At 42.3% G+C, this 26,262-nt stretch overlaps 1 protein-coding gene across 1 annotated transcript in view; it reads right to left on the reverse strand.

The window, feature by feature from the left end:
• MDN1 (midasin AAA ATPase 1) overlaps positions 1-26,262 on the reverse strand; it is a 162,318-nt gene that overhangs the window by 126,466 nt on the left and 9,590 nt on the right. Inside the window, exons 4-16 of the mRNA XM_075923877.1 lie at positions 24,141-24,248; positions 23,850-24,042; positions 21,816-22,028; positions 19,644-19,775; positions 18,668-18,771; positions 13,511-13,625; positions 10,292-10,485; positions 4,473-4,554; positions 3,394-3,489; positions 2,118-2,230; positions 1,312-1,460; positions 1,172-1,232; positions 414-625 (exon numbers count right to left, since the gene is read on the reverse strand). Of these exons, the coding sequence (XP_075779992.1) occupies positions 414-625; positions 1,172-1,232; positions 1,312-1,460; positions 2,118-2,230; positions 3,394-3,489; positions 4,473-4,554; positions 10,292-10,485; positions 13,511-13,625; positions 18,668-18,771; positions 19,644-19,775; positions 21,816-22,028; positions 23,850-24,042; positions 24,141-24,248 (1,772 nt within the window). The remainder of the gene's footprint in view (positions 1-413; positions 626-1,171; positions 1,233-1,311; positions 1,461-2,117; positions 2,231-3,393; positions 3,490-4,472; positions 4,555-10,291; positions 10,486-13,510; positions 13,626-18,667; positions 18,772-19,643; positions 19,776-21,815; positions 22,029-23,849; positions 24,043-24,140; positions 24,249-26,262) is intronic.

A 26,262-nucleotide genomic window follows, 5' to 3' on the forward strand; every position in this document is an offset into this window, starting at 1 on the left:
AATGTTTTTAAAAGCTTACAATTGAAATGTAAGACAAAAGGCAACCGAAGGACAGAAACTGACAGATGTATCAGTTTTCTGTAGGCATCACAGCAGGGGAAAGTTTTAAGGAAGGATTTGTTGGAGGACAATGAAGTAATCTTGCAAACGTATATAAGGCGCTCCCTCCAAGTATGAGGGGCAGCATGGGAAGAAGCATGTAGTGCTTGTTAGAAATTGAAAAAGTGTGTAATGGAGGAGAGTAGAATGTCCATCTCTGTGAGATAAAGTGCAGGAAGAGATACAGTGCAGTGTGTTGGGCCTCGAAAGTGAAGACAAGTAGTTTATGTTTGATGTGCTAGAGAAGCGGAACCCAGTGGAGGGATGCAAAGAGAACTGTTGATGATGAGTGCTTGCTTTGGTTGACTTCTTACCTGATGAGTTTTCTTTTGCTTCCTTATTAATGGCTGATTTGTGAACATGCTGCATTAATTTAAGTAAATCATGCCAACGTTTCTGTCTGTAACACGTCTGGATATGACCCAAGAAAGTTTGATTTTGCTTCCTGGAAAACGTCTGAGAGAAGAGTTCCTCAAAAGATTCTCGTAAGGGCAGCCAAATCAATTTGTTATCCACTGGTTTATAGCTGTGCAGGACCAAGAGAGAAATTATTTATTTGTCACATGGCTAAATACTCTCATCTATTGCTGTGAAATTCGACAAAATATGTTCCCCTAAATTGAAGATGTTATGAAGTCATGCAGAAAGCCAGATCAATTATAAATTAAGTTTTATTTGTTTATTAGATTGAAATGACATATGCATACTTGCTCCTTGGAATGAAATTTTATACAAACCCTACTGCTCTAACAGGCAATCCAGCCTTCCAACTAACAGCTAAAATACCTAGTAGATATTTCTCTAAATGTATGTAGTGAGTAACTTTGGCTTTTTATTTTAGCAGCCATGGATTGCACACCTGTACACAGAACTTAGTTAAACCATTTAAGAGCACAAGCTCCTGAATGCGAGTGGTGATAGCAGAATTCTTGTTCACTGAAACACCTATCTGATTTCACGTTTTTATAAATTACAGGTCAGTTCAGTTGTGTTTGTAATCAAATATGTTTGAATAAAAGTTTGCTTGAACACCTTCTCAGTCTGTTATATATTCACTAATTCAATGACTTACCCCCCAAGCAGATCTGCAGTGTCACTTTGTTGGTTCATATTGATAACCCTCAAATGGTGTCCTTGAAACAAAATAAAACAAAGTGATCATTCATGTATTTCTATTGACTCACAAAGTGTAATATTCATACTGTATTTTACCTGTAATATGAGCAAGGTACTGGACAGTCGAGGTTTTGCCAGTTCCCGTTTCACCCACTAACAGTACAGGCTCTCCTTTGTCAATACACATAGCAAGCTGTTCAACCAGTACTGAAGATGGGCGTGTGGCAGAGAAAGTTTGCTTCTCCCTACCAAGCCAGAGAAAGCAGCTGTTAAGGAGAAGGTACCTCAAGAAATTCTCATTCCAATTTTTTCCCCTTAGGGTTGCAACAAACCTTTTGATTTTTAAACAAGAAAATATGTCTAACAGAAACAGTTCCAAGATATATGTTTAAATACCAGATTAGTTAGTACATGTTAGTTTTCTCTGTCTACAACAGAGAAATTTTGGAGATTTGTTGTTATTCATTTTATTGATTTTAATTTAAAAAATTGGGATTCTCACAGTAAACTTTTGCTTTTATATTTTTCTCTTCCCTACCACCAAAACAGCTTTCGATGCTGCATCCTGCAAATGCTCCAAGTCAGAGCTGCTGTTGTCATCACCCAACACCGTCTCAAAGGTGTAACATTTCTAGTCATAGCCTGATTTCAGGATATTCTAACTTAAAAGTTGCAGAGAATCTCTTTGTTTTGTTTGAAATTCCATGATGACACAACAGTCCTGATATAAGATCCTGGTATCAAAACAAACAGCCTTACTCTTATGCTTAAAATGATGCTGCCATACAACCTTACCATAAGGCTTTTACACATTAGCTTTCCATTAATTCAACTCCAATGTAAAATGTATAATAGCTCTCAGGGGAAAAGGTACAGGAAAAGGGAGCTATAATCATTTTTACCTTTGTATAAGAAGTGCCTGAGGTTGCTTCCGCAAGAGCTGCACTCTTCCCACAATGACTTCATGTTCTTTTATTAGAATTTCTGGTTTATGAAGCTGACAATAGAACTCTGCCTGTAAAGAAAGCATCATTACTCCATGTGTATATCATAATTCTGCCTGATACTTTATGCTAACAATTTTCAACTAGTATAATTGCAGAACAAGCTCATTTGCTTATGAAAACATTTTATATTTTGAATGTAATCACTTAAATTTTAGAATCTTTCAAGTTCCATCCCTTCACTGTAATGACCCTTCTTTCATTGGGCAACTACTGAGGTCTCTCTGCTTCTTATAGAACCTATGTCCTTATGATTCTATTTTGTCAGTCTTCTTGCTAATTAAACCTGTATCAGAATTTAGCTAGTTTAACCCATGCTCTACTGAAGCAGGAAAGCAAACAGCTTGTTGAGTAAGACATAACATATTTTGTGTCTAGAGGCACTCAGTAGGATGTCTGTCTCAAAAGGATATTCTTGGCAATTATCAATTCTTCTGTTTCTATACTTAAATAGTGTGTGTGTGGGGGGGAGTTGTAGATATATTTGAGTTACCCTAGTTAACTACAATCGAAAGACTAGAGGAAACACTTTCCATTTGCTTTGTATATCTCACGATTCTAGTCAATTTCACTGTTTTTCTGATTGTCAGTTGTCCTTTGCTTCTCATGGACTAGCATGACGACAACACCTGCACATTGAACTGGAATGAGTTTAAATTTATACTTTTTTCCCAGACCCTTTAAAAGAAGCTGTTTACCAGAAACATTAGCAGCAAAGATGAAACTATAACAGGAGAGTTAGAAAGTCATCATGAGCACAGATAGGAAGCGGAGAGGGGTGCTCAGTATATCATGTGCTGCTGCTCTTGAGCCTGTTGAAAGGCCATTCTAATCATCAGCTGAATAGCAGGGGAAAAAACAATTTTTTAAAATATTTGTCTAAGTATCTGGCTATTCTTAAATTAATCATTTCCAAAAAATTCAAATACACTATCAGTCCTTTAAAGAAGGGTTCCTAAGACTAGTATTACTTTACTACCTGTACTCGTGATTTTTCAAACCACATCTATCATAAAAAGCTAAAGCAGCAGCAGATGACTAATCAGTTTTACTTATGCCTAAAACTTTGAAATTAAATGGTTTCATCCAGACAAAAAGTCATCTTTCACTTTTTCCTTATTGAGCCATTTAGAATATTTTAAATAAGGGCCACACTAATTATTTCTCAATATACCTTTTTCTTGGAAATGTTTAATTTGCTTCCAATAATTTCTGCCATCTTCTGCCTGCTCGCTTGCTTGGACAGCATAGCTGTGAAACAGTCTAATGCCTGTCAGGGAAAAAACCACAACATTTTCAATTAATATGGCATAACTTGACTGAAATCACTACGTTTCAGGTACCCTGAGCCTGATCCAGAGCCCAATGAAGTCAGTGATATTCTTTTCACTGATTTCTGTTGACTTTGGATGTGACCCCACAAGTCCAACTGCACAAAATTCAAAAGGAGTCATAAAAAAAATTACCTAATTACTTTTAAAAAAAGCATTTCTATACCTGAGTGTCACAGCTTTAAAGAATTTTCCTGGGTGATGAGTATCTCACAGAGTCACAAGATAATACACACTAAAGCTACCTCTGATGCAGGGTTGGACTACACCAGTTCTGCACTACATGTTTGGTTAATATGTAGGAGGGAAAGTTCCACATTTATAGAAAGGAAATTATTTGCCCAAAAATGAGATATTTGAAATTGCTGAGCAATTTGGAATGTTAAAGTCAGTGGCAGAGCACAGATGAGGGTCAAAGGTGCAAAACACATAGCATCACCTCCACATGGTGATGTGGATACACTCATATCCAGAGAAGCAGGTGATAAATTTAATAGACCTACAAAATAAAATTACAACAGGCCATTTTTAAATGAAATGCATTTTTACAATGCCAAAACACATAATGTGTCATCAAGTCCTGAGTTTTCCAGTACGGTAATTCCAGGTATAAACTAAGGATGTCAAAATAAGATTATCTGATTATTTCTCCAACTTTCAACAATGAAACCTACGTCACATTTCACAATCATGTATTTTATAATCAATTAAGTTGGTCAGAAAGATAATGTTACTATACAAATACCTTTGCCAGGTCCAAGATATCTAAGACCAAAAGCAGAGGCCTCCCTATGTCACTGTTATTGCATCAATCACTCCAACTAGAAACAGTCCACTGCAGCACTGTTTTTTTAATTGAGTCCTGTTTTATGCCTTAAGGGCCAACACCAAACAAATGTAAAATGGACAGGTTTTACTGTACCTCTTGAAAAATATTCACTGCAGTAGTTGAGGAAGAGCTCTCAAAGTTGTAGGCAATCCTGCTGCACCAATTCAATAAATCTCTAAGAGAAGAAAGAAGAAGCAATGTGTTGTGTACAACTTAACAGTAATACAAAGATTTTCTTTCCTCAATTCAGCCCAATTACCCTAACCTCTAGATTTTCTTTTCATTCAATTTTTTTTTAACTTTTTAAATGTACACATGAAGGTACGACAGGCAAGATGTACATTTTGAAGAGCAAATGACAACTGCAGAACCTCAAAGTTACAAACACCTTGGGAACAAAAGTTGTTTGTAACTCTGAAATGTTTGTAAGTCTGAACAAAATGTTAAGTTCTTTCAAAAGTTTACTACTGAACATTTACTTAATACAGCTTTCAAACTTTATTGTGCAGAAGAAAAAAGCTGTTTTTCCTCTTTTTAGTAGTTTGCTTTTAACACAGTACTATAGTGTATTGGTGCTTTTTTTGGTCTCTGCTGCTGCCTAATTGCACATTTTCAGTTCCCAATCACACATGAGGTTAACTGTTCAGTTCATAATTTTGGTGTTAACTCTGAGGTTCTACTACACTTAAAGAGCCACAATGTCCATTTCTGCAAAGTATACAAACAAAGAGGATTGTGCTGATTTAATATTTTAAGATTTTCAAAAAGCCTTTGACAAAGTCCCTCATCAAAGGGTCAAACTAAGTAGTCATGGAATAAGAGGGAAGATTGCTCTCATGTATCAGTAACCAGTTAAAAGATAGGAAACAAAGGCTAGACATAAATGGTCAGTTTTCACAACGAAGAGAAATAAACAGTAGTGTCCCTAGGAATCTGTATTGGAACCAATGCTGTTCAACATATTCAGATACTTCCAATGATCTGGAAAAAGGGGTAAACAATGAGGTGGAAAAATTTGCAGATGATACAAAACACCTCAAAATAGTTAAGTCTAAAGCAGACTGTGAAGTGTTACAAAAGGATTTAACAAAATTGGGCGACTGGGCAATAAAATGGCAGATAAAATCCAAAGTAATGTATACTGGAAATGTCGCCTATTCATACAAAATCATGGGGTCTACATTAGCTGCTCCCACTCAAGAAAGAAAATGCTGGGCTGTGTCTACATTGGCATCCCTTTCCGGAAAAGGGATGCTAATGAGACACTTCGGAATTGCAAATCCGCGGGGGATTTAAATATCCCCCGCGGCATTTGCATTTACATGGCTTCCGCTTTTTTCCGGCTCGGGGTTTTTGCCGGAGAAAAGCACCAGTCTAGACGCGATTCTCCGGAAAATAAGCCCTTTTCCGGAGGATCCCTTGTTCCTACTTTTTATCCCCAAGCCGGAAAAAAGCGGCAGCCATGTAAATGCAAATGCCGCGGGGGATATTTAAATCCCCCGCGGATTTGCAATTCTGAAGTGTCTCATTAGCATCCCTTTTCTGGAAAGGGATGCCAATGTAGACGTAGCCTTGGAGACAATGTGTATAGTTCTCCAAAAACAGTTGCTCAATACACAGTGGCAGTCAAAAAAGCTAACAGAAGGTTTAAAACCATTAGGAAAGGGGTAGATAACACAGAAAATATCATAATGTCTCTATATAAATGCATAGAAGAAATCTTGAACACTGTGCAGATGTGGTCACCCCATCTCAAAAAAGATTAGACATGGAAAATGCATAGAGAAAGGAAACAAAAATTATTAGGGTTTGGAACAGCAATGAGCAAAATACAGCCCTTAGGCCACATCCAACCCGCCAAAAGACACTGGGACAATAGTGTCCTGCAGCCCAGTGGGGTCCTCGAGCAGGCCCTCTGCTTGCTGTGGTCTCACATGCCACTCAAACTGACCAGATGGCCAGCATGTACATCTCTGTGATGCATGCCCCCCTTGAAGGAGGAGAGTCTCCATGTGTTTTCAGCACAATCCTTGCAGCTCCCATTGGCCAGGAACAAGACAATGGGAGCTGCCTGGGCTGTGCCTGCAGATGCAGACACCTCGGCTATGTCTAGACTGCAGGCTTCTTTTGGAAGAGCCTCTTTCAAAAGATCGCATCTAGACTGCAGGCGGATCTTTCGAAAGAGAAATCCGCTTTTTCGAAAGAGAGCACCCAGCGAGTCTGGATGCTCTCTTTCGAAGACGGCCTCTTTACATTGAAGAACGCCTTCTTTCGAAAGAGGAACTTTCGAAAGAAGGCGTTCTTCCTCGTGAAACGAGGTTTACCGCCATCGAAAGAAAAGCCGCGTTCTTTCGAAATAATTTCGAAAGAACGCGGCTTGAGTCTGGACGCAGGGGAAGTTTTTTCGGGAAAAGGCTACTTTTCCCTAAAAAACCCGAGTCTGGACACGGCCCTCATGAAGCCCCCCATGACCCTATGGCGTTCACCACACAGAAACGCGCACACTGGCCCTTGCAGTTGGTCATATTGAGCAGCACGTGGGGGTGCAGCAGGCAGGGAGCCTGCCCGAGAGTCCTGCTGGGCTGCTGGCCAGAAGCCACCTAGGGTAAGTGTCTTCTTGCCAGAGTTTGAATCTCACACCTTACCCTTTCCAAATCCCTGTCCCAGGTCATAACCCAAACCCTACGTACTCCCCTCCTGCACCCTTGCCCACAACTCCACCCTAGACCCTGCACCCTCGTGTACCCCTGCCCCAGGTCAAAATCCACTCCTGCGCCCAAACCCCCTCCCGGACCAATCATTCCCTTTTCCACTTCAATACCCTACCTTGAGCTCCCTTCTGCACTCAACTTTTGTCCCAGATCCCACACCCTGTCCATTAGTATCACAGAAAAGTACAGGCCTTGACTGGGACTGTACTGAGACTTTTCAACTTGGAAAAAAAGCGACTATGAGGGGATATGATAGTGGTCTATAAAATCATGACTGCTGTGGAGAAAATGAATAAGGAAATGTTATTTACTTCATCACAACACAAGAACCACAAGATCACCAAATAAAATTAATATGGAAGCGGGCTGAAAACAAAGGAAGTGCATCTTCACACAACGCACAGGCAATTTGTTTCCAGGGGATGTTGTAAAGGCCAAAACTATAACAGGGTTAAAAAAAAGAACTAGATTAAGTTCATGTAGGATAGGTCCATCAATGGCAATTAGCCGGGATGATCAGGGATGCAACCCTATACTCTATGAGTGTCCCAAGCTCCTGTGTACAGAAGCTGAGAGTGGATAGCTGGTGATGGATTACCTTATGATTGCCTGCTCTGTTCACTCCTTCTGAAGCACCTGGGATCATCCACTGTCAGAAGACAGGATGCTGGGCTAGATGGATTATTGTCTGACTCACTATGGCCATTCTGATGGCACAAAAAGCCATGCTACAGGATTGGCTACTTTAAGCTAACTACAGATTAGAAAGCCATAAACAATTGCTTAACACAGGTGTGGGCAATCATTTTTGATGCGGGACCAATCCAAGAATTTGATAAGTGGTCAAGGACCACACTCTTCTAGGTTAATGGGGGAGACGCAGGACCTGGGATGGAGGTTGGGTGCAGAAGGAAGCTCAGGGTAGGGGATTGGGGTGCAGGAGGAGTGGGGGTTCGGAGAGAAAATTCAGGTGAAGTAGGGGACTATGGCCTGAGGCAGGGGATTGGAGTGCAGAAGGGGGTGCAGGGACCGGGAGGGGGTATGGGTGCAAAAGAAGATTCTGACCTGGAAAATGGGTATTGAAGCAGATGCAGGGTCTGGGAGGCAGTTGTGGGCAGGGGTGCAGGAGGAGGCTCAAAAGATTTGGGTCGTGACCTGAAGCAAGGAGTTGGAGGAAGGGAGTGGGCGGAGTGCCAGTTGCAGACGCTGGCCAGGATGCACTTACACTAGAAGCTTCTGGCCAGCAGCCCAGCAGGATTCTCAGGCAGGGTCCCTACCTGCTGCACCCACACTACCCACTGCACCACCACATGGCACTCGAAGTGTCCAGTTGTTGAGGCCAGCATGTGCAGCTCTGTGCAGTGTGTCCCTGCGGGAAGGGGGACTATGCACGCTGCATGCATGTGCAAGTATGGCCCAGGCAGCTCCCATTATCTGGTTTCTGGCCAATGGGAGCTATGAAACTGTGTTGGGGGAGGAGAGAGGCAATGCCTGGAGCTTCCCCCCATGGGGCACACGGCGCAGAGACATAGATGGCCCCAGTACCCATCCACTTGGAGCTCAGACAGGAAGACTGCCTGAGGGTCCCACTGTGCCATGGAACACTGGTGGCCCAGAATATCATGGCAGACTGGATCTGAAGGTTTGAATGGCCAGATCCAGCCCTATGGGCCATATTTCACATGCCCCTGCCTTAGCACAAAGATGTTCTAATCTAATGTGCAAATAAAGACTATGATAGCTAAAAAATATGATCAGTTATTCCTTAATCTTATCTGTGTCCCTTATCAACAGGTATTTTTAGTAATAATTACCAACTTTTGTATACTAGACTTTACATATTTTGTTAAAAAAAGGAACTGAGAAATATCCCTGTGTCTTTATATAAAATTTTTATTTCTGACCCATTGATGTTCCAGACCAGATTTGTTCAAGTAATTCAGGACATTTTACCTTTAATCAAAATTATACAGTCAGTCTTGTAAAGTAGTTATATTTCATTCTACGCAAGAAAGTGAAGTCCTACATCATTTGGAATCATAGAATACAAGAACAGGAAGGGATCTCGAGAGGCCATCAAATCTAGGCCCTTGTCCTCACGGCAGGACCAAGCACCATCTAGATTACCCCTAAAGATGTCTACCTAGCCTGGTGTTAAATATCTGCAGTGATGGAGATTCCACAACCTCCCTAGGCAATTTATTCCAGTGTTTAACCATCCTGACAGCTAGGAACTTTTTCCTAATGTCCAACCTAAACCTCCCTTGTTGCAATTTAAGCCCACTGCTTTGTTGTCTTATCAGATATTAAGGGGAACAATTTGTCTCCCTCCTCCTTATAACGCTCTTTTAGATACTTGAAAATTGCTATCATGTCCCCTCAGTCTTCTCTTTTCTAAACTAAACAAGCCCAATTCTTTCAGTTTTCCCTCATAGCTTGTGTTTTCTAGAAATTTAATCATTTTTGTTGCTCCTCTCTGGACCTTCTCCAATTTCTCCACATCTTTCTTGAAATGTGGTTCTCAGAACTGGGCACGGTACTGCAACTGAGGCCTAATCGGTGCAGAGTAGAGCAGAATGACTTCTTGTGTCTTGCTCACAATACTCCTGTTAATGCATCCCAGAATCATGTTTGCTTTTTTTGCAGCAGTGTCGCACTGTTGACTCATATTTAGCTTGTGGTCCACTATAACCCCTAGATCCCTTTCTGCTGTACTCCTTCCTAGACAGTCGCTTCCCATTCTGTAAGCGTGAAACTGATTGTTCCTTCCTAAGTGGAGTATTGTGCATTTGTCTTCATCCTATTTACCTCAGAGCATTTCTACAGTTTGTCCAGATCAGTTTGAATTATGACCCTATTCTCCAAAGCACTTGCAATCTTTCCCACATAGGTATCATCTGCAAACTTGATAAGTGTACTCTCTATGCCAATATCTAAATCACTGTTGAAGAGACTGAACAGAACCGGTGCCAAAACTGATCTCTGTGGAACCCCAAACCCTTCCGAGTTCCAGGGGGCTGAGACATATTAAAAATTACTCAAACAAAAGAATGCAAAAACCATTAATGTTTTTGACTGAAGTTTCATAATTTTAACTGGTTTTTCCTTAAGGAAAACCCCACAAACTTAGAGAAGTTTTACTATAAACGTTCACCAGCTGGCTAAATATTCTCTGAATAAATGTGCAAGGGAAAAACCTACCTCAGAGAGATTTCTCTTCCTTCCAGACTTGGCTTTTTATTTTCTTTTCTCTCCTCTGATGTTTCTTCCACTCCCTGCTCAAAGCCAGGAAAACTCACTTCTGCTGTCTGATGCTTGTCTCCAGTAAGCTGAAGATAAATGTCTAATAGACGATCAGTCACAACAGCAAGGTTGGGGTATCTGCCCTGAAGAACCTGAGAAACAAAAATTGCTGTCAGTATAAATTCAGAAGACAACTGCAACTTGGTCATGCAAGTTTTATTATGATATACTGAGACATCACTCCTCAACGGGGCAAGTTTCAGACTAGTAAGGCGATGGAGGGGAAATCCAGTCTTAAAAATTAGCTAAGTACAGTAAAACTCCATTGGTCCAGCATCCAATGCTCCGGCACTCCTGATGGTCCGGCACCATCAGGAACCCGGAAGTGCTTGGCAGCCGGACCATTGGAGCTGCTCTGCGCCCGGCTTCCCCGATTCATCTGCTGCTGAAACTGACAAGCAGCTGAATCGGGAAAGCCGGGGGCAGAGCAGCTGGGGTGCTGCTGGGTTGGTCCCGTAGCGCCGCCCCTCGGGGCTATGGGACCAACTCGGCAACACCCCAGCTGCTCTTGGGGACACCTGGAGCAGAGCAGCTGGTGTGCTGCCGGGTTGGTCCCGCAGCACCGCGGCGCTACAGGACCAACCTGGCAGCACCCCAGCTGCTCTGCCTCAGGCGTTCCCGATTCAGCCGCTGATTCTGGTCAGCCGCTGGTCAGTTTCAGCAGCGGCTGAATTGGGGACACCTGGGACAGAGCAGCTGGGGTGCTGCCGGGTTGGTTCCGTAGCGTCGTCCCTCGACGCTGTGGGACCAACCCGGCAGCACCCCAGCTGCTCTGCCCCAGGCATCCCCAAGAGCATCTGGGGTGCTGCTGGGTTTATCTCACAGTCCCGAGGGGCGGCGCTACCGGACCAACCTGGCAGCACCCCAGCTGCTCTGCCACAGGCGTCTCAATTCAGCCACTGCTGAAACTGACCAGCTATGAGGGGTCTGGTGTGGCATCCCCTCCACCCCACCCCAGACCTCTCATAACCCCCCCCTTCCAATAGTCCGGCATATCTGATGATCCGGCACCCCCTGGGTCCTAAAGGTGCCGGATTATCGGACGTTTACTGTACTTTTGTAGCCTATAAAGATGATGCTTTCTTATGGTATATAGAACTGTAAGTACAGTAGATTCTGCTTAATAGCAACCTGGATATTATCAACTGCCAGTTAATGGTGATATTTTGCGAGGAACCAACCTCGTCCCATTGATTTTAATGTTAATGGGGCTTAGATATTAACAACAGCATACTGCTTATTAACCATATTCTTTAAAAAAATGGACTGACTTAGAGCAGAGCTGGGCAAGATGCGGCCCAGAGGCCAGATCCAGACAGCACACTACATCTAGCAACTTTGTATTTATATCCTGCTGCCTTGTGCCACCATATTTCCAGGCAGTAACTAAGGAAGCAGGATCTTATTTAAATGGCTCCTGGTCCCAGCATTACACCAGCAGGAGTCAGAGCCACAAGCCTGTTAAACAGCTGCAGCAACCCAAGGCAACGTGGTAGCGGCAGGGCTGGGAGCCACAAACCCTTTGCTTTGAAAGCCTCTCTCACTCCCATCTCATGCCTGGAGCAGAGCAACATGGAGCAGTGAGCATCCTGCAGCAGACAGTCTACCTCAACTTTCTGCAGGGCTGCTGGCTGGGAGCTGCCTCCGTAAGAACCTCCCCGCCAGAGCCTGACTCTGGCACCCCACTATTCCCTCTCTCCCCGCTCTGACTACCGGCCCCAGACCATCACCTAAACCCTCTGTACCTCTTTTCCCATCTTCTCTCAAGTCACATCTCCCTCCCAGACTATGCACCCCCTCTTAGAACCCCTCTCTCAGGCTAGAATCCTCTCCTACACACACATACCCTCCTGGACCATGCACCCCAAGTCTCTGCCCCAGATCACAGCCCCCTCCTTCACCCAAACTCCCTCTCAGATCCCTCACTTTCTTCTGCATTCTATTCCCTTACCCCAAGCTCTTTTCTGCACCCAACCTCCATCCCCTACCCCCCCCACCCACCACAAAAGAGCAGCCCTTGACCACCTGCCAAAATCTTGGAGTGACCATCTATTAATAATTATTGCATACCCCGGCATAATCCCAGGTCATATTGTGAAACACATTGAGGGAGGGTCCCAGAACCTGGGCTCCAGTCCAAACCCGAATGCCTACATTGCAATTTTACAGCCCTGCAAGCCTGAGTCAACTGATACAGGTTCAGCCATGACTATTTAACTGCAGCACAGACATATCCTAAGAGGCTTGCTGGATCCCTTCCACACCTCCTCCTCAAGTTTTTTGATTGGTATAAATTGGGGGTGGGACATGCAAAAAGAACCCAAAAAGGCTACCCCTGCTGACAAAGCCTTCTTCAAACTAAGGACTTATATCTCCACTATTGGGTGGATCCACGCTGTAACTTATGCACTGATGGTCAATTTTGTGAGTCTAGAAAAGACCCACTAAATTTACTGCTGATCATTCTCCCGTCGTCTCCAGTACTCCAGCAGAATGAAATGAGTAAGGGGAGTAAATGGGAGAGATTTTTCTGTTGATCCTCCCCCAGTAAGTAGATCTAAGCTATGTTGGTTTGAGTTATGCTACTAATGTAACTCAAATTGTATAGTTTAGATCAACTTATCCTCAGACTGCACTTGGAGCTCTATAGCCACAAATAAAAGGGATAGGAGGATTGCTTTTTAAATAAAAGCTTTCTTCTCCGGAAGCCATTGGATGTAGTATATTCAACTCAAACAACTCAGACATTCCTTAGAGTTATTAAGGAAAATATGAATGACATTTGTAATTATTTATCAACTAACCTTGATCCTGAGAACTAGAGCACAACTAAGAGATCAGTAAAACAGATTCTCTCTTTTTCTTATTACTGAGTGGCAAAAGAGTTTGGACTCAGAGTTGTTCTATTTCGAGGTTGCCCCAAATCTCTCTCTGATTCACTTCCAAGTTTTGTAGAATAAGTTATCCTTTGCCCCCAGATCTAACCCATCTATTCTGAAGCCACCTATTTTGTGGATTTGGGGTAGAAAAAAAAATCAGGCTTATAATGGAATCTCAGTTGTAAACCTTAACTATAGAACTATGTCTTTTGCTTCATAATGACATTATTCCGCATACCTCTTTGAGTTCAGCTTTATTCATGTTATCCATTCGAATTTTGGTCCAGTACTTGTCCAGAAGAGTAGCGTGGCTGTTTTGCTGTCGGTACCAACCACCACCACAGCTGAAGACTCTAAATTGAACGAACACACTCAATGGAGTCTTACAGAAAATTACATCTTGTTTAACTGAAGAATTTAAAATTCCCTTATATTCTACCACAGGACTATTCCAATATCTCAAAAGAACTAGTAAGGTTAGCATGGTTGTTTTGGGCTAATCTGTATGCACGGGACTCCCAGGATCCATAGCAGAAGCTGCATGTCATCCTGTCTCTTTTATATAAAACTCACTCCTCGTTGGTGTATATTTCCCCTCTTGATCCAAACTGCCTAATCTCACAGAGAAACATGCAAAAGGAAAGACCAGAGGAGACTAACTAACCTGGAGGTTTCCCTTACCAAGTTCCTTATATGTTGTCCTACCTAGGAGAGGGCTTGGCATGAGGAAGGGAGTTATGCCTCCTCATTTTCCAGATCCTCTCGAGTTCTCAACTGCACACTGACAGCTGCTGCCTCGTTCCTAATTCGGTCCTGCAAGGCAAACTGCTCCTGCAAGGTAGCTCAGGGCAACTTCAGAGCTGGACATGGAGAAATTGTGAGCTGCAAAGTCTGTGCTAGGGAGCACACTGCTCTACCTCATGGCTCCAGACCTCAATATCCATACAGCTCCTTCAGAACTAGCAGCAGTGATGGGTCCTCTGCATGGAGTTTAAGCAGCCCAAGAAGAATCCTGGCTGTCGTAGAGACTCCATTTCAAGTATTCAGGAATGGATAAATGTTCCCTCTAATTTTTTCCATCCATGTGCTGAATAAATTGTTATGTGCACTGACACGTGTGGATGTGCACCAACAGTAGAAATACATGCTGACAGTTGCTGCAGGCAGTAGGCGCTCTGCTAATTAGCTGTGCAGCATTTGAATTGCCACTCGGTGGCCCCCCAAGTGCACAACTTGCAGGGAACACTGGAAGGGATATTGTCCCTGTCTCTGATTCCTGGTTTGTTTCTCACACAGAAGCCACTGCATGGTCACCACCAGTTTCACACCCTTCTGGATCTTGGTCTCATTTTTCTAGTCACTCTCTCTGCCCTTGTTATTCCAGTTTTCACTGTTTCCCCATCTTAACTCCTTTGGTTTTGCTCCTTCTTCCTTGCCAGACAACCCTCCTTTTTGCCCTGATTCTCCCCTTTTCTTCGTAACATTGTAAGGATGGCTAAAGAACTGTCCAAGGATCCCCTCACACTGACTCAATTCCCTGACAAAGTTTTCTCCCAACTCACCATCTACTTGCTCCCCTCAGCAGCTGCTGGTCACATCAGTAAAACCTATGGCTGCATAGTAAGACACCATACACACAGCTACTCCATCCCACGCCCTCAAAGCCCATGCTGTACACCTCATAGCAACAGACCTGCACATGGAACACACTAATTATCAGCCTCTCTCTTACACATCTTGAACTTATATCCTTGTTTTTTAAATTAACTCTTTCAAATTAAAGAAACCCCAACACATTCATGATTATTTAGAGACTGTCCCAATAGGCTCTGATGACTTGCAGGCATCTAGCTTTTCTAAGTGATTTTTAACTTGTTATTTTATCTTCTAAACCTACCCCCCTTCCCACTAGCATTCACTATGTTAGGCATTCCTTCATCAGATTTCTCCGTGAAGACCGAAACAAAGAAATCATTAAGCATCTCTGCCATATCCAAGTTTCCTGTTACTGTTTCTCTGTTCTCATTGAGCAATGGGCCTACCCTGTCCTTGGTCTTCCTCTTGCTTCTAATATATTTGTAGTAAGTTGAGTGTCAGCAATATGGAGTCAGTAGGCCTAAGGCCTGTAACATGAAAACAGCAACAGGCCTGCAATCTAGTGAGTAAGAGTTTGGTTCAGTAACACAGGAGCCAAGAAAGAAGCCCTATTGATAATTGTGTAAGTTAGGTCGAGCATGGAAGGACACAGGGAGGCACTGGGTACAGACTGTAAGCCAAAGGAGAGTAATGGAACATCTTAATAAGAAATGTCTTAGTACATAGACTCCCTAAAAACTAATGCACATACCGACCTAGGTTCAGGACCGGGTCGAGATTGATAGCATGAAGGATAGTAAGTAAGCCCCCCTTCCATAAGGTGAGGGGTCGTAACTAGGCAACAGAGGGTGGTAACCTGATACATAAAGAAGTGATGTAAGTTGTTTGTACCTGTCTATAAAAGGACACCGCACAGGGTGCTCTCTGGCCAACCTGGGAGGGGGGAGGAGGGCTGCGCACTAGGCGCCTGAACGTCAGGTGTCATTGCCTGAACTTACAGAATGCACAGTAGCTTAACTTTGACTGACTGCTGTTAATATCTGTTATATGGCAATAGGCCTGCCCGGTGTTGGTACCTTGTCAACGCGGGCCATAGTGCCCAGTGGTGTAACATTGTATTGATCTCTGTTACCAACTGGTAGAGCTTCGCATTTGACAATAAACCTGCTCGACTGATTTCAAACCTTGCCTGCATCTGTCATTTCTGCAGCTTCTCAGAGATCTCGTGTTGACCCAAGTGCACGGGGTCTAACACTTTAGATAAAGGGAGTACTGATTGTTACACACACAGCTGAAAGTTTATCATCACCGACGGAGTAGAGGTCCTGTCAGGAGTGTGCCAGGATAACCCTGACCAGACGACGCTGACACTGACAGTTCAGACCACCGAAGGTACTGAGGTACAACAATATTTACAGAATGTCTTCTTGTTTCCCTTTATGCCTGTTGCTAGTCTGAGCTCATTTTGTGCCTTTCTAATCTTGCCTCTGCATTCCTGTATTATTTGCCTATATTCATCCTTTGTAATTTGTCCTAGTTTCCACTTTTTATATGACTCCTTTTTCATTTTTAGATCTCCTGGTTAAGCCAAGGTGGTCTTTTGCCATATTTTCTATCTTTCCTATGCAGCGGAATAGCTTGTTTTTGGGTCCTTAATAATGTCCCTTCGAAAAACTGCCAACTCTCTTCAGTTGTTCTCCCCCTCAGTCTTGCTTCTCATGGGAGTGTTCTAGTGTTCAATGAATCATAGAACACTAGAACTGAAGGGGTGCAGGAACAAGGGAGGGTGTTAGAGAAAGCTGTGAGTGCAAGATCTTGGCGGAAGGAGGGGAGTGAATAAGGGGAATTGCCATGTGGGGGTCTGGGCATGATCGGGGGGATGCTTACCTGGCTTCACACCCCCTTTCAGCGGGGAAAACTTCTAGACAGTGAACTGCTGTTCCCCCAGCATGGTGGAGAGGGGGAGGAAGCTCAGTCACCCTACCCCCACATGCAGCAAGGAGCTCACACAGCTGCGAGGCTGCAGTACCAGCTCTGGATTCCTGCTTGGAGGGTGCGAGGGAGGGCTGAAGAAAGACCAACCTTCCCCATCAGACACAGTTTGCAGCAGAGTGAGTGGCTACATGGGCTGGTGCTCCCCCAGCGAAGTGGGGAGGGGTGAGGGGGAGAGTGTGGAAGCACAAGGCCAAGCTGGGCTCCACACAGCCCCTCCTGGAGCTGAAGCAGCAGCTCCAAGATGCAGAGGTCCAGGAGCGGCTCCACCAGATTCTGTCTCAGACCTGCTCTCCCAGCAGCGGTGACAACTGCTGTAACAGCAAGCAGCTGCCTGGAGATGGAGGAGGAGGTAGCATGGCTGGACAGGGGCCCTGTGTGACAGAAGCAGTCCCATGGAGGGAGGGAGGGAGGGAGGGAGGGAGGGAGAAAGGCAAGGGGCGGGGCTGCACAGTGCTCAACGGTGGTGCAGCCACAGTGGGTTGCGGAGGCTCTCCAGGACTCAAAGAATGCTCCAGATTCTGGAAACTTCATGCCACTGGAAGCTGCCCCAGCTGCCCGCGGGCAAAGCACCCAGGGAGCCGGCTACATTCTGTGTGTGGGAGGGATAGGTAGGCTGTTGTTGCTGTGCTGTGCTAGCGTAAACCTGTTCCAGAAGGGGGAAGGGAAATGACAATGCGTGGAGCCAGAGGGACCTAGTATTCGCTGCACACCAGATGCAGAGGGGAGGCTCGAGGCTCTCTCTCCCCCAGCTTTCCTCTTGCATGCCACTTATGGCATTCGTGCCGTAGGTTGCCGGTCCCCTGCTCTAAAGAAAAAGGCACACACCTGTGAATTAAATCTATGAACAAGATAAACTAGCTGCAGTCACTCCCAAAACAATCATCAAAGAACTGACAGAGCATGACAGTGGAAGCAGCCTTGAGGTAAAATAATTAGATGACTCAGCAAAACACTGCAAAACCTATAGACTAAAGCGGGGACATACAATCATAAAAGTGGAGTATGAGGCTATGAAGCTTTGGGTTAGTCCAGTGAAGACAACTTTGGAGCATGAGACTGCAGCAGAGAGAACTCAGCTCATTCCTCATGCCCAGTCTACTTGGCCATTAGGTTGGCACCAATAAGACTGGTAACTACAACACCAGCTGCAGGTACGTGTGTGTGCACCCATACCGCATATACAATAAACATGGCATATTGCCTTTTCCCCCTGAAAAAGATCCTGGGTGTTTCTGATAAGCAAAACATTTTTGGTGGAGAAAGCAGGTAAAGTTAACACACATTCAAACATGCCTGTATGCACACAGGAAAATGTATTCCACACATCAATGAAAAAGATTAGCGGGAACACTGGTATGTGGCTGGCCCTTTGGAAGTAAAGTATGCCCTTTTATTTTATGAAACTGATTTTAAGGAACCACTCACTTTTATTCTGAAGCTTTTGGTAGTGATACAAGGAATAGAATATCAAAGGAAACTGGTTTTCTGACTTCTTGATAGGCAGCATGGGGAAACAGAAATTTACTTTTGTTGCTAGTTTGATATATCTTATGAGAGAATAACTGTCAGTTTTCGGGTATGCCTTCCCTATTTCTCATCAGTTTGTCCTGAATCTGGCACTCTCAGTTGTGACCCATGGAGGTATAGCTACAAAACCCAAATTATAAACAATGAACAGGGCTCCATGACTTCTGTAGCATTCTAGCCATCTGAGCATTATGTTGTTCTGATTTCCTTGTTCTTGTTGCCTTCATCTTAAAAGTGACCAATTAACGTTCATCTTCATTTTACCTTACATGCCTACCTTCTGGTTGCAAAGAACTGGAATCCAGGAGCCACTTTTAAACACTCTCCACGACCAGGAATCAATAATTCTCCATTTTCCAGAAGAGGAATCAGCACAGAGATCTGAAAAAGAAAGAACTCCTACCTCAGAAACAAGGCAATACTTGTGATTCTTTTGAGAGAAGTCCAGCCACCTGGTCTGCATTTGTTTCACCATTCCATTTACACTGGGCTACCTTAATATGCAAGTCAGCCAGGAATAGCAGTTCCTCTCATAGAAGCAAGTACATGTGGATAAAGTACCTAAGTGATACTGCCAAGGACAGAACAGTCCCAGTTAAAAATCACTCAGAATCAAGCTCCATAAGTGAGACTACCTTACTACATTCTTTCTGCTGGCATTCACATATATTAATAAATGGATAGAAAAACCCTTTCCATCATTTTCCTTTCCATCATTCTTCATCATGATCACTGCATTATGTAAGTCCACAAGACTCCTAGGCCATAGCCCTCCACTGGGATTCTCTGGTCTTGGAACATCCGTGGTCTGGCTGAACCAGAGAGTCCTGGTTTACAGAAGTTCAATGTGTATAAAGAAAAGCTCTCTAATCTGCACTAGTTTTACATCTGACTATTACGAATAACACAGTACTTATTCCAGAGCATAATATGGTATAATCTTTTATGCTATCCCATCTGGGGCAAAGATGGGTGAGTGACAAAATAATGAAAGTAAGTCTGACCATCAGCAGAACTCAAAACCAGTAAGAAAAATAAGTCTAGTATCCCAACTGCTCGAGTTCAGATTACATAACTACCATTTTCTTTGCCTCTCCCAAACACCCCTCATATCCCCGCACAACACATCAGATCCAAGGTGTTAACACACTATCATTGATGGACACTAGCCTTCAAAACCCATTAACAGTATGCCTCAAACCATCATCCACTTATTTTACAATGTTGCCTATAAGGGAAGGTTAATTGCATACCACATCCAGAGGAGCATAGTCAATATCCTCTAGCAGTATCCAGTACCCTTTAGTGACAGCTTGTGTCAAGGTTCCACGTTGCCATACAAACTCCCCAGGCACATCTGTACAACGATACATTCCCAGTAATGTCTGCAAAAAAGTTAGCAATAAACAAAAACTGGTTTGTTGTATGTCTTGATAAACTCAGACATAAAACTTACAAAGTGTATCTGACATCAGCATAGAGTCATTTACATGGTCTGCTTAGAGCCTCGCAGATACAAAATTTGTATCCACAGCTCATTCATGATCTGCAAAAATGGCCTACATATATGCACCAATATAAAGTGGATATTCACAGATTTGCAGGGCTTTATAAACGTCAACATCATCCTCAGCTGGGTTTTTTTTTCCTGTATTATACTAATTTTAGCATTCAAAGAAAAATGTGAATGACAGAATTTCTGGAAAAACTCCCATCTGTTCTCTTAACAGATTATAAGAGCTAGAAACAAAAGTGATCTATAGCTAGACTCAGCCTTTTTAGGAAAAGTGGTTAATTCTAAAAATATCAGGAGTACATACACAATTTTTATTAAATCAATTATTTCCCATGGCTTGATCTGACACCCAGGATAGTGTAACACAACCCAAGTCGTTGTACGTTTTCCATCAGGATGAAACATACAGCTACTCTTCAAGATACTATTAAACACAAGTTTTATCTTCAAAAGGGTGACTGCCAACTTGAAATGTACCTCATTTTTTAAAAAAGGGAGAAAACAGATTCAGGTATTCCACCTGTCCCTGGATACTGCAACAGATTATAGTTTTACATCCAATGTTCCCTCTAATCTTTTCCATCTATATGTGGATTTTTTCCATCCATGTGCAGAATAAACTTTTCATGTGCACCAAGGCATGTGTGAATATGCACCATGGATGGAAACAAAACCTAGCAGTGGGCGCTCTGTTAATCAGTTGGGAGGCATTTGAATCTCTCATGAGCCACCGCATAAGCACACAACTTACAAGGAACACTGTTCACATCCTATTCATATTTTCCTTCTTCTAAATATGTTCCCACCTACCCATCCCTGTATGAAAAACCCACAGCAAAGAGGGTACAAACTGTATAGGAGAAACAATTCAATTGGACTACACTCAAATATAATATATTTTAAAAATTTATGCCTTTTAAAATAAAAAGCTCTGTCTAGACACACACTATAAATTCTGTGCCATAAAGATATACTTTTCTTCAAAGCACTTCTTGGATAGTTCAGTTAAATATTTTTTTCTAGCCTTTATACTTTGCAACTTATTTCCAATTCCATCACAATTTCCTGAAATGGTGATCTTACAACTAAGATCTGTAAGGCAGTTTTATTGCTATTTGTGTAAATATTTCAAGGAGTCGATGAAAAAGACTCGCTCTTCCATATAAGTGGGACAGGCTGCTGCATTTGGCAGCACAATCCCCAAAGTCAGCACTGTTTGTGAATGGTATCCTGTTCACCAAACTGTAAGTGTTTAACAAGTTAAATTAAACTCTTAAAGCCCATTGGACACAGTTTAAAATGAGAATGTGCATCAGTTCAAACTCACTAAGAGATGCATGAAATATCTAACAGTGTGCAATTTTCACTAGGGCCTTGTCTATGATAGAGCTTCAATGTAGCTTAAACCAGTTTTAAAATCTACGTACGTACACCAGTGCAAATCCTGTGTGGGCAATCATTGGTTTAAAAGGAACTTATTTCATTGTAACTTAAACCTGCTCCCAGGTGTCTTAAGATAACAGAAAAAAAAACCTAGTTTAAAACTAAAATAGGAACGTCCATGCAACCTTTTACACCAGTTACTAAATCATTTTAAGATCACCTCTTTAATCAGAACAGCTCTCTCATATAGACAAGACTTAATACATTCAGTAACTTTAAAAAAAAAAGGAATTCATGTGATACCGTTTTTGTGAAGAATTTAAAACACTTAACTTAGCCTGGAATTTGCAGTTTTTCATTTTCAAATTCTTTAATTCCCATTAGGAATCTGAACTTGCTACAGATCAATACTTCACATTTCAAAACGTAAGTACAGTAATGCAAGTCCAGTACAAGAGCTGGGTATTGATCAACAAGCATAAATGTGTTTACCCTTCCCCCAATAGCAGAAATATTTTTCCATTACCTTACTGTCTGTCTGATCTCCAAGTTGAACTTTCAGAATATGAGGTGGCTTCATTCTTCCTGTAATGACTGCTAAATACTCAATTAAAGAAGATTTGCCACATCCTATTGGTCCCTCTAATAATACAGGCTTGTGGAAAGCTACAGCCATTGCAAGGTTTTGAAGATTCATGCAAGTAGATTCAACCAGCACAAAATGGTTATTGGTGCTTCCCTGTTAGGGTAGAGAACTTAAGTTACAATACTAAAGTATTTATTCATAAACAGGGTGTTTACCGTATTACAAAAATGCTCCATGCTGCATTCATAAAAATGATTCTGAATAGTAGACTATATTGGCTATGAAGTTTTAACTATGAGCTTATGCCAAATCACATAATAGGTCATTGAAAATGCAGGCTGAACAAACCATATTTAATTACTAGTATTAAAATACAGATTCAGCCCACTAAAAATCTGTAATAAAAATATACAATTTATAAAGTGTATGCATGAGCTAATTTGCTTTCAAAAGCCAGTCAGATTACAGTTGCAATAGAGTGATTATTTTAATGTTGCGCCAATGAATGTCAGATTTACCTACTAAAAGAAATCATTTGATGTGTACAGCAAATTAAGTCATCAGAGCAGCTCCGCCTCACAAGGCAAAGACTTACTAAAATCCAGCAGCAGTTGCTTTCTGATAAGCTTACTCATGAAATTGAAGTGCTGAATCTATTCATATTTTCATAGACAAATTGTTGAGTCACTTAAACCCACTGATGTTTGACATTACAAAATATTGAAAATATTACACACCATCTTTTACTTAGACTATTTCAGTGCATTTAGACTCTCAAAAGAAAGCTTTATTTTCAAATTAGGATTTAAGATAAATCATCAATATATTCTTAACATTTTAACTCTTCTACAGCTGTGAAAACTTCACATTATTTCACACAGGTTGCCATTTTCTGGAGAAGCAAGCAAGGAGAGAGGAGTTAGAACAGAAAACCCTTCTCTGAAAACATGAAGAGCATTTTATGTTGAATTCCTATTTTAAACAAGTTTCAACACAAAAATTTGTTAGATGGTGAATACTGTTTTATTATGCTTGTAATTTTATTCCTAAACAGGAGTCCAGGAAATTCAGAAGTTGAAAATCCTTTCTCCTTGATTCCCACACTGCATGAGAAGTGCCGAAAACTGATGCTCTCCATGTACTTCTCCAGATCAGTGCTTTTAGATTAAACAACTTATGCTAAGGATGAATAGAGTCAGGAGCTGCTCAGGTTTGAGTGGAAGCACGAAAGGTGTTTTGGGAAGCAATCTCATCTGTGTGTACTGGCTGAAGCTATAGGAAGTACAGGGGTGAGAATGGAAAGAAGAGATTAGATGCAGACAGTTCATGAGAACATGGACATGTTTCTCAGTTTGTCAACCTTAACCCAATTTGCTTCAACAGTTCACAAAAAGAAATAAAAGGTTTTTTAAAAATATGCATGCTAAAATGTGAGGCCAGTGCCTTTCCCATCAATTTAAGTGTTGAAATATTTTCTTCTTTCCCTACCAGTTAGCAAGAAACTGACAATCTCCATACAGTAAGTTTCATTTTATTTTTAAAACGCCATTAAAATGACTTATAACGGTATACTCTCTTAAGGTATAAAAATCATTTTAATCAAAATACAAATGATTGTTTCAGACGCCCCACCACCACCTCCTTGGCTTGTTTCTTGAGAAACCCTCTGGGTTTGGAAAGAAGATACTATGTAGAGTTGGAAATGCAGCTGCTGAACATTCTCTTGGAGCTAGTTAAACTGATATACAGAAACCAAACAAATTGCTGTGTTAACCCTTGCACTGTTTCATTCTAGCACACAGCTCTTCTCATGTACCAATATTTCACTTCACAGTGACTTAGTGCATGACAGAGCATTAAAATAAAATTTGCCACTAGTACAACACACATTGAAATTCACTTAAGTTAACAAAGGTAGGCCAGTTCTTAGCATTCACTTTTTAATAAGTAGGCCACAATCAAGGATGTACCTACCTGTTCTTTAGGCTCAAGTTGTAGCCTCGGTAGCACAACCCCACATACTGCTATTACATTCGCAGAGAGGTCACCTGATACCATCTCTCCTTGTGTATACTGCAGTCCTTTCTCTCTGTGCCAAAGAGTTATGTCTGGATTGGCCAAAAAAAGGGCTCTCTCCACATTCTGTACCTGTGCTTCTTCCAGCAGCCTGTCAAATTAGTATCCACATTCATTATTGCAGTTGGATGTCATTTATACCAAATATACTTAACCATGTAATGTATTCAACATGAAAATTCATCTTACTTTAGTCTGAAAAGTATTAATTCATCTGGATTGAAGATTTTCTTAAGAAAAGATAATTTGTGCTCATCATTCATGCACGTAACCAAAGCAAGGCAATTTGAAGTGTACCTGCAAAGAATATTTTGAACAAAATATGTTTAAAAAAAAGTCTTCCAAAACTTATTTGTGATTCTGATTCATAATTGAAAACACAGAATTCCAGAAAGAATTTGTACATCTTTTTCCCCCTGGAGAAGTTGGCATATAGAAAGATCTGGCTTTCCCAACCACAGTTAGACTATAGATTAGTAATATGATGCATGACTTAGTAGAAAAGACTCACTTTTTGACATAACTGACTGCCCCTGTCAAAGGTTGCTACCCAAGGCAAATACATAGTACCATTCTATAATAATTTATTGCATCCTGTTTCATATCCCATTGCCTCACATCACTGAATGGTGTTTACTTGTCTTTATTTACAGTATAGTAATCTGAAATATTTCTCTAGAAAAAACAAACTGACTCAGAACATGGCATATTGAAACCAAGTGCCCCCATGTAACCACCCTTTCAATACGGAGGGTATATTGTAGCAGAAACAATAATTAGGTGCACTTTTTTAATTGTAAACATATCCTGGATATCTTCACCTTAAATGGAGGATGTGGCTTTCTACAACAGTGATTCCCAATCTTTTTTACACTGTGGACTAGCAAACCCATTCACAAACTTTTGGCAGACCGGCAACATTTTATTTGAATATTTATCGTGTAAATAATGAATATTTAAATATGGAATAAAACGTTATTGGTCGGCCAAAACTTTGTGAATGGGTTTGCTGATCAGCAGTATAAAAAGCGCCGGTCCACAGAGCCCCCTAGTGCCAGCCCTAGATACCCCACCCCTCCATTACCCCTCACACCAGCCACTGACCCCACAGTACCCTGCACTCCCCCGCCAAATGTCAGCCTCCCGCCCTCAGAGCCCATGCCAGCTCCCCACCACCAGACCTCCCCAAGTGACAGCCTCCTGTGTCCAGAGCCCCACTGTACTCAACCCCCCCAACCCTCCCAGTGCCAGCCCCCAATATTAGCCCCATCCCAGTATCAGCCCTGCCCCAGTAGCTCCTTCACTATTAGCCCTGCTTCTAGAGCCTCCCAGTGCCAGCTCCCTACCCTAAACACCACAGTGCCCCCCGGTGTCAGCCCCCTGCCTCTTAGAGACCCCTCACCCCTACAGCCCCCCAGCACAGCCTTCCCCTGAAACCCTCAGTGCCTGCCCTGCCCCCTAGCCACCAGCTGAGTGCAGCGAATGACTCTTCCACCCTTACATGTGCTGGTTGGCTGAGAGGCAGGGCAGGACAAGCCTCTCCCAATAGCTGCAGCAGAAGGGGAGGCACTGGGCAGTGTATCCCAGCTCCTACCCCCAGAGCTGCCATGGCCCGGCAGCCAGTCGTTAGCAACTGGTGCCAGTTCGCGGACCAGCGGTTGGGAACCGACGTTCTACAAGACTTGGCTTTCATCTGATTTGGCAGCTAGACTGGTCATTGCATCAAGAGATCAAGACATTAACTCAAAGTTCAGTGCTAACAGAATCCTAAGATCTTTTGACTTCACTGCTAGATACAGCTGCCTCTTCAAATAATGAATATATATTTTAAAAAGCATTAAGTACAAAATCTGACAGGCAAATACATCTTGTCATCAGGTTTAGTCAGTTCTTATTTTCTGGCCACCCTCAACGCCCTGTGAGGTTGAATGAGGAAAGGCCCCAGAAGGTGACGTGTCAGCACAAAATTTAAAATCAGCTAATTTCTCCCTTCAAATATTATTGTAAAAAAGCCATACAAATCTATTCTGGTAAATGAACCTGTAGCTCCAAAATAATCATCTTTATTTCATGCCTTACTGTTTAGTGAATTTAACATAACAGCAAAATTGGGACAGTTAATCTGTCTTCACTCTGTTGCCAGAGGCCATTTCGACCAGAACTCATGATGAGGAGCTCTTGAAATCCATGTAGGTCCCATCTATGAACTACCTTAGCATGCAAGGTCCCACCCTTTCAGAATATTCTGGATATTATCAAAAGGTGTAATAAGTGTTCTGTGAATCTTCCTAAACCCAAAGAGAGCTCACTG

This window comes from Pelodiscus sinensis, chromosome 3 (genome assembly GCF_049634645.1).
Source record: "Pelodiscus sinensis isolate JC-2024 chromosome 3, ASM4963464v1, whole genome shotgun sequence".
NCBI lineage: Eukaryota > Metazoa > Chordata > Testudines > Trionychidae > Pelodiscus > Pelodiscus sinensis.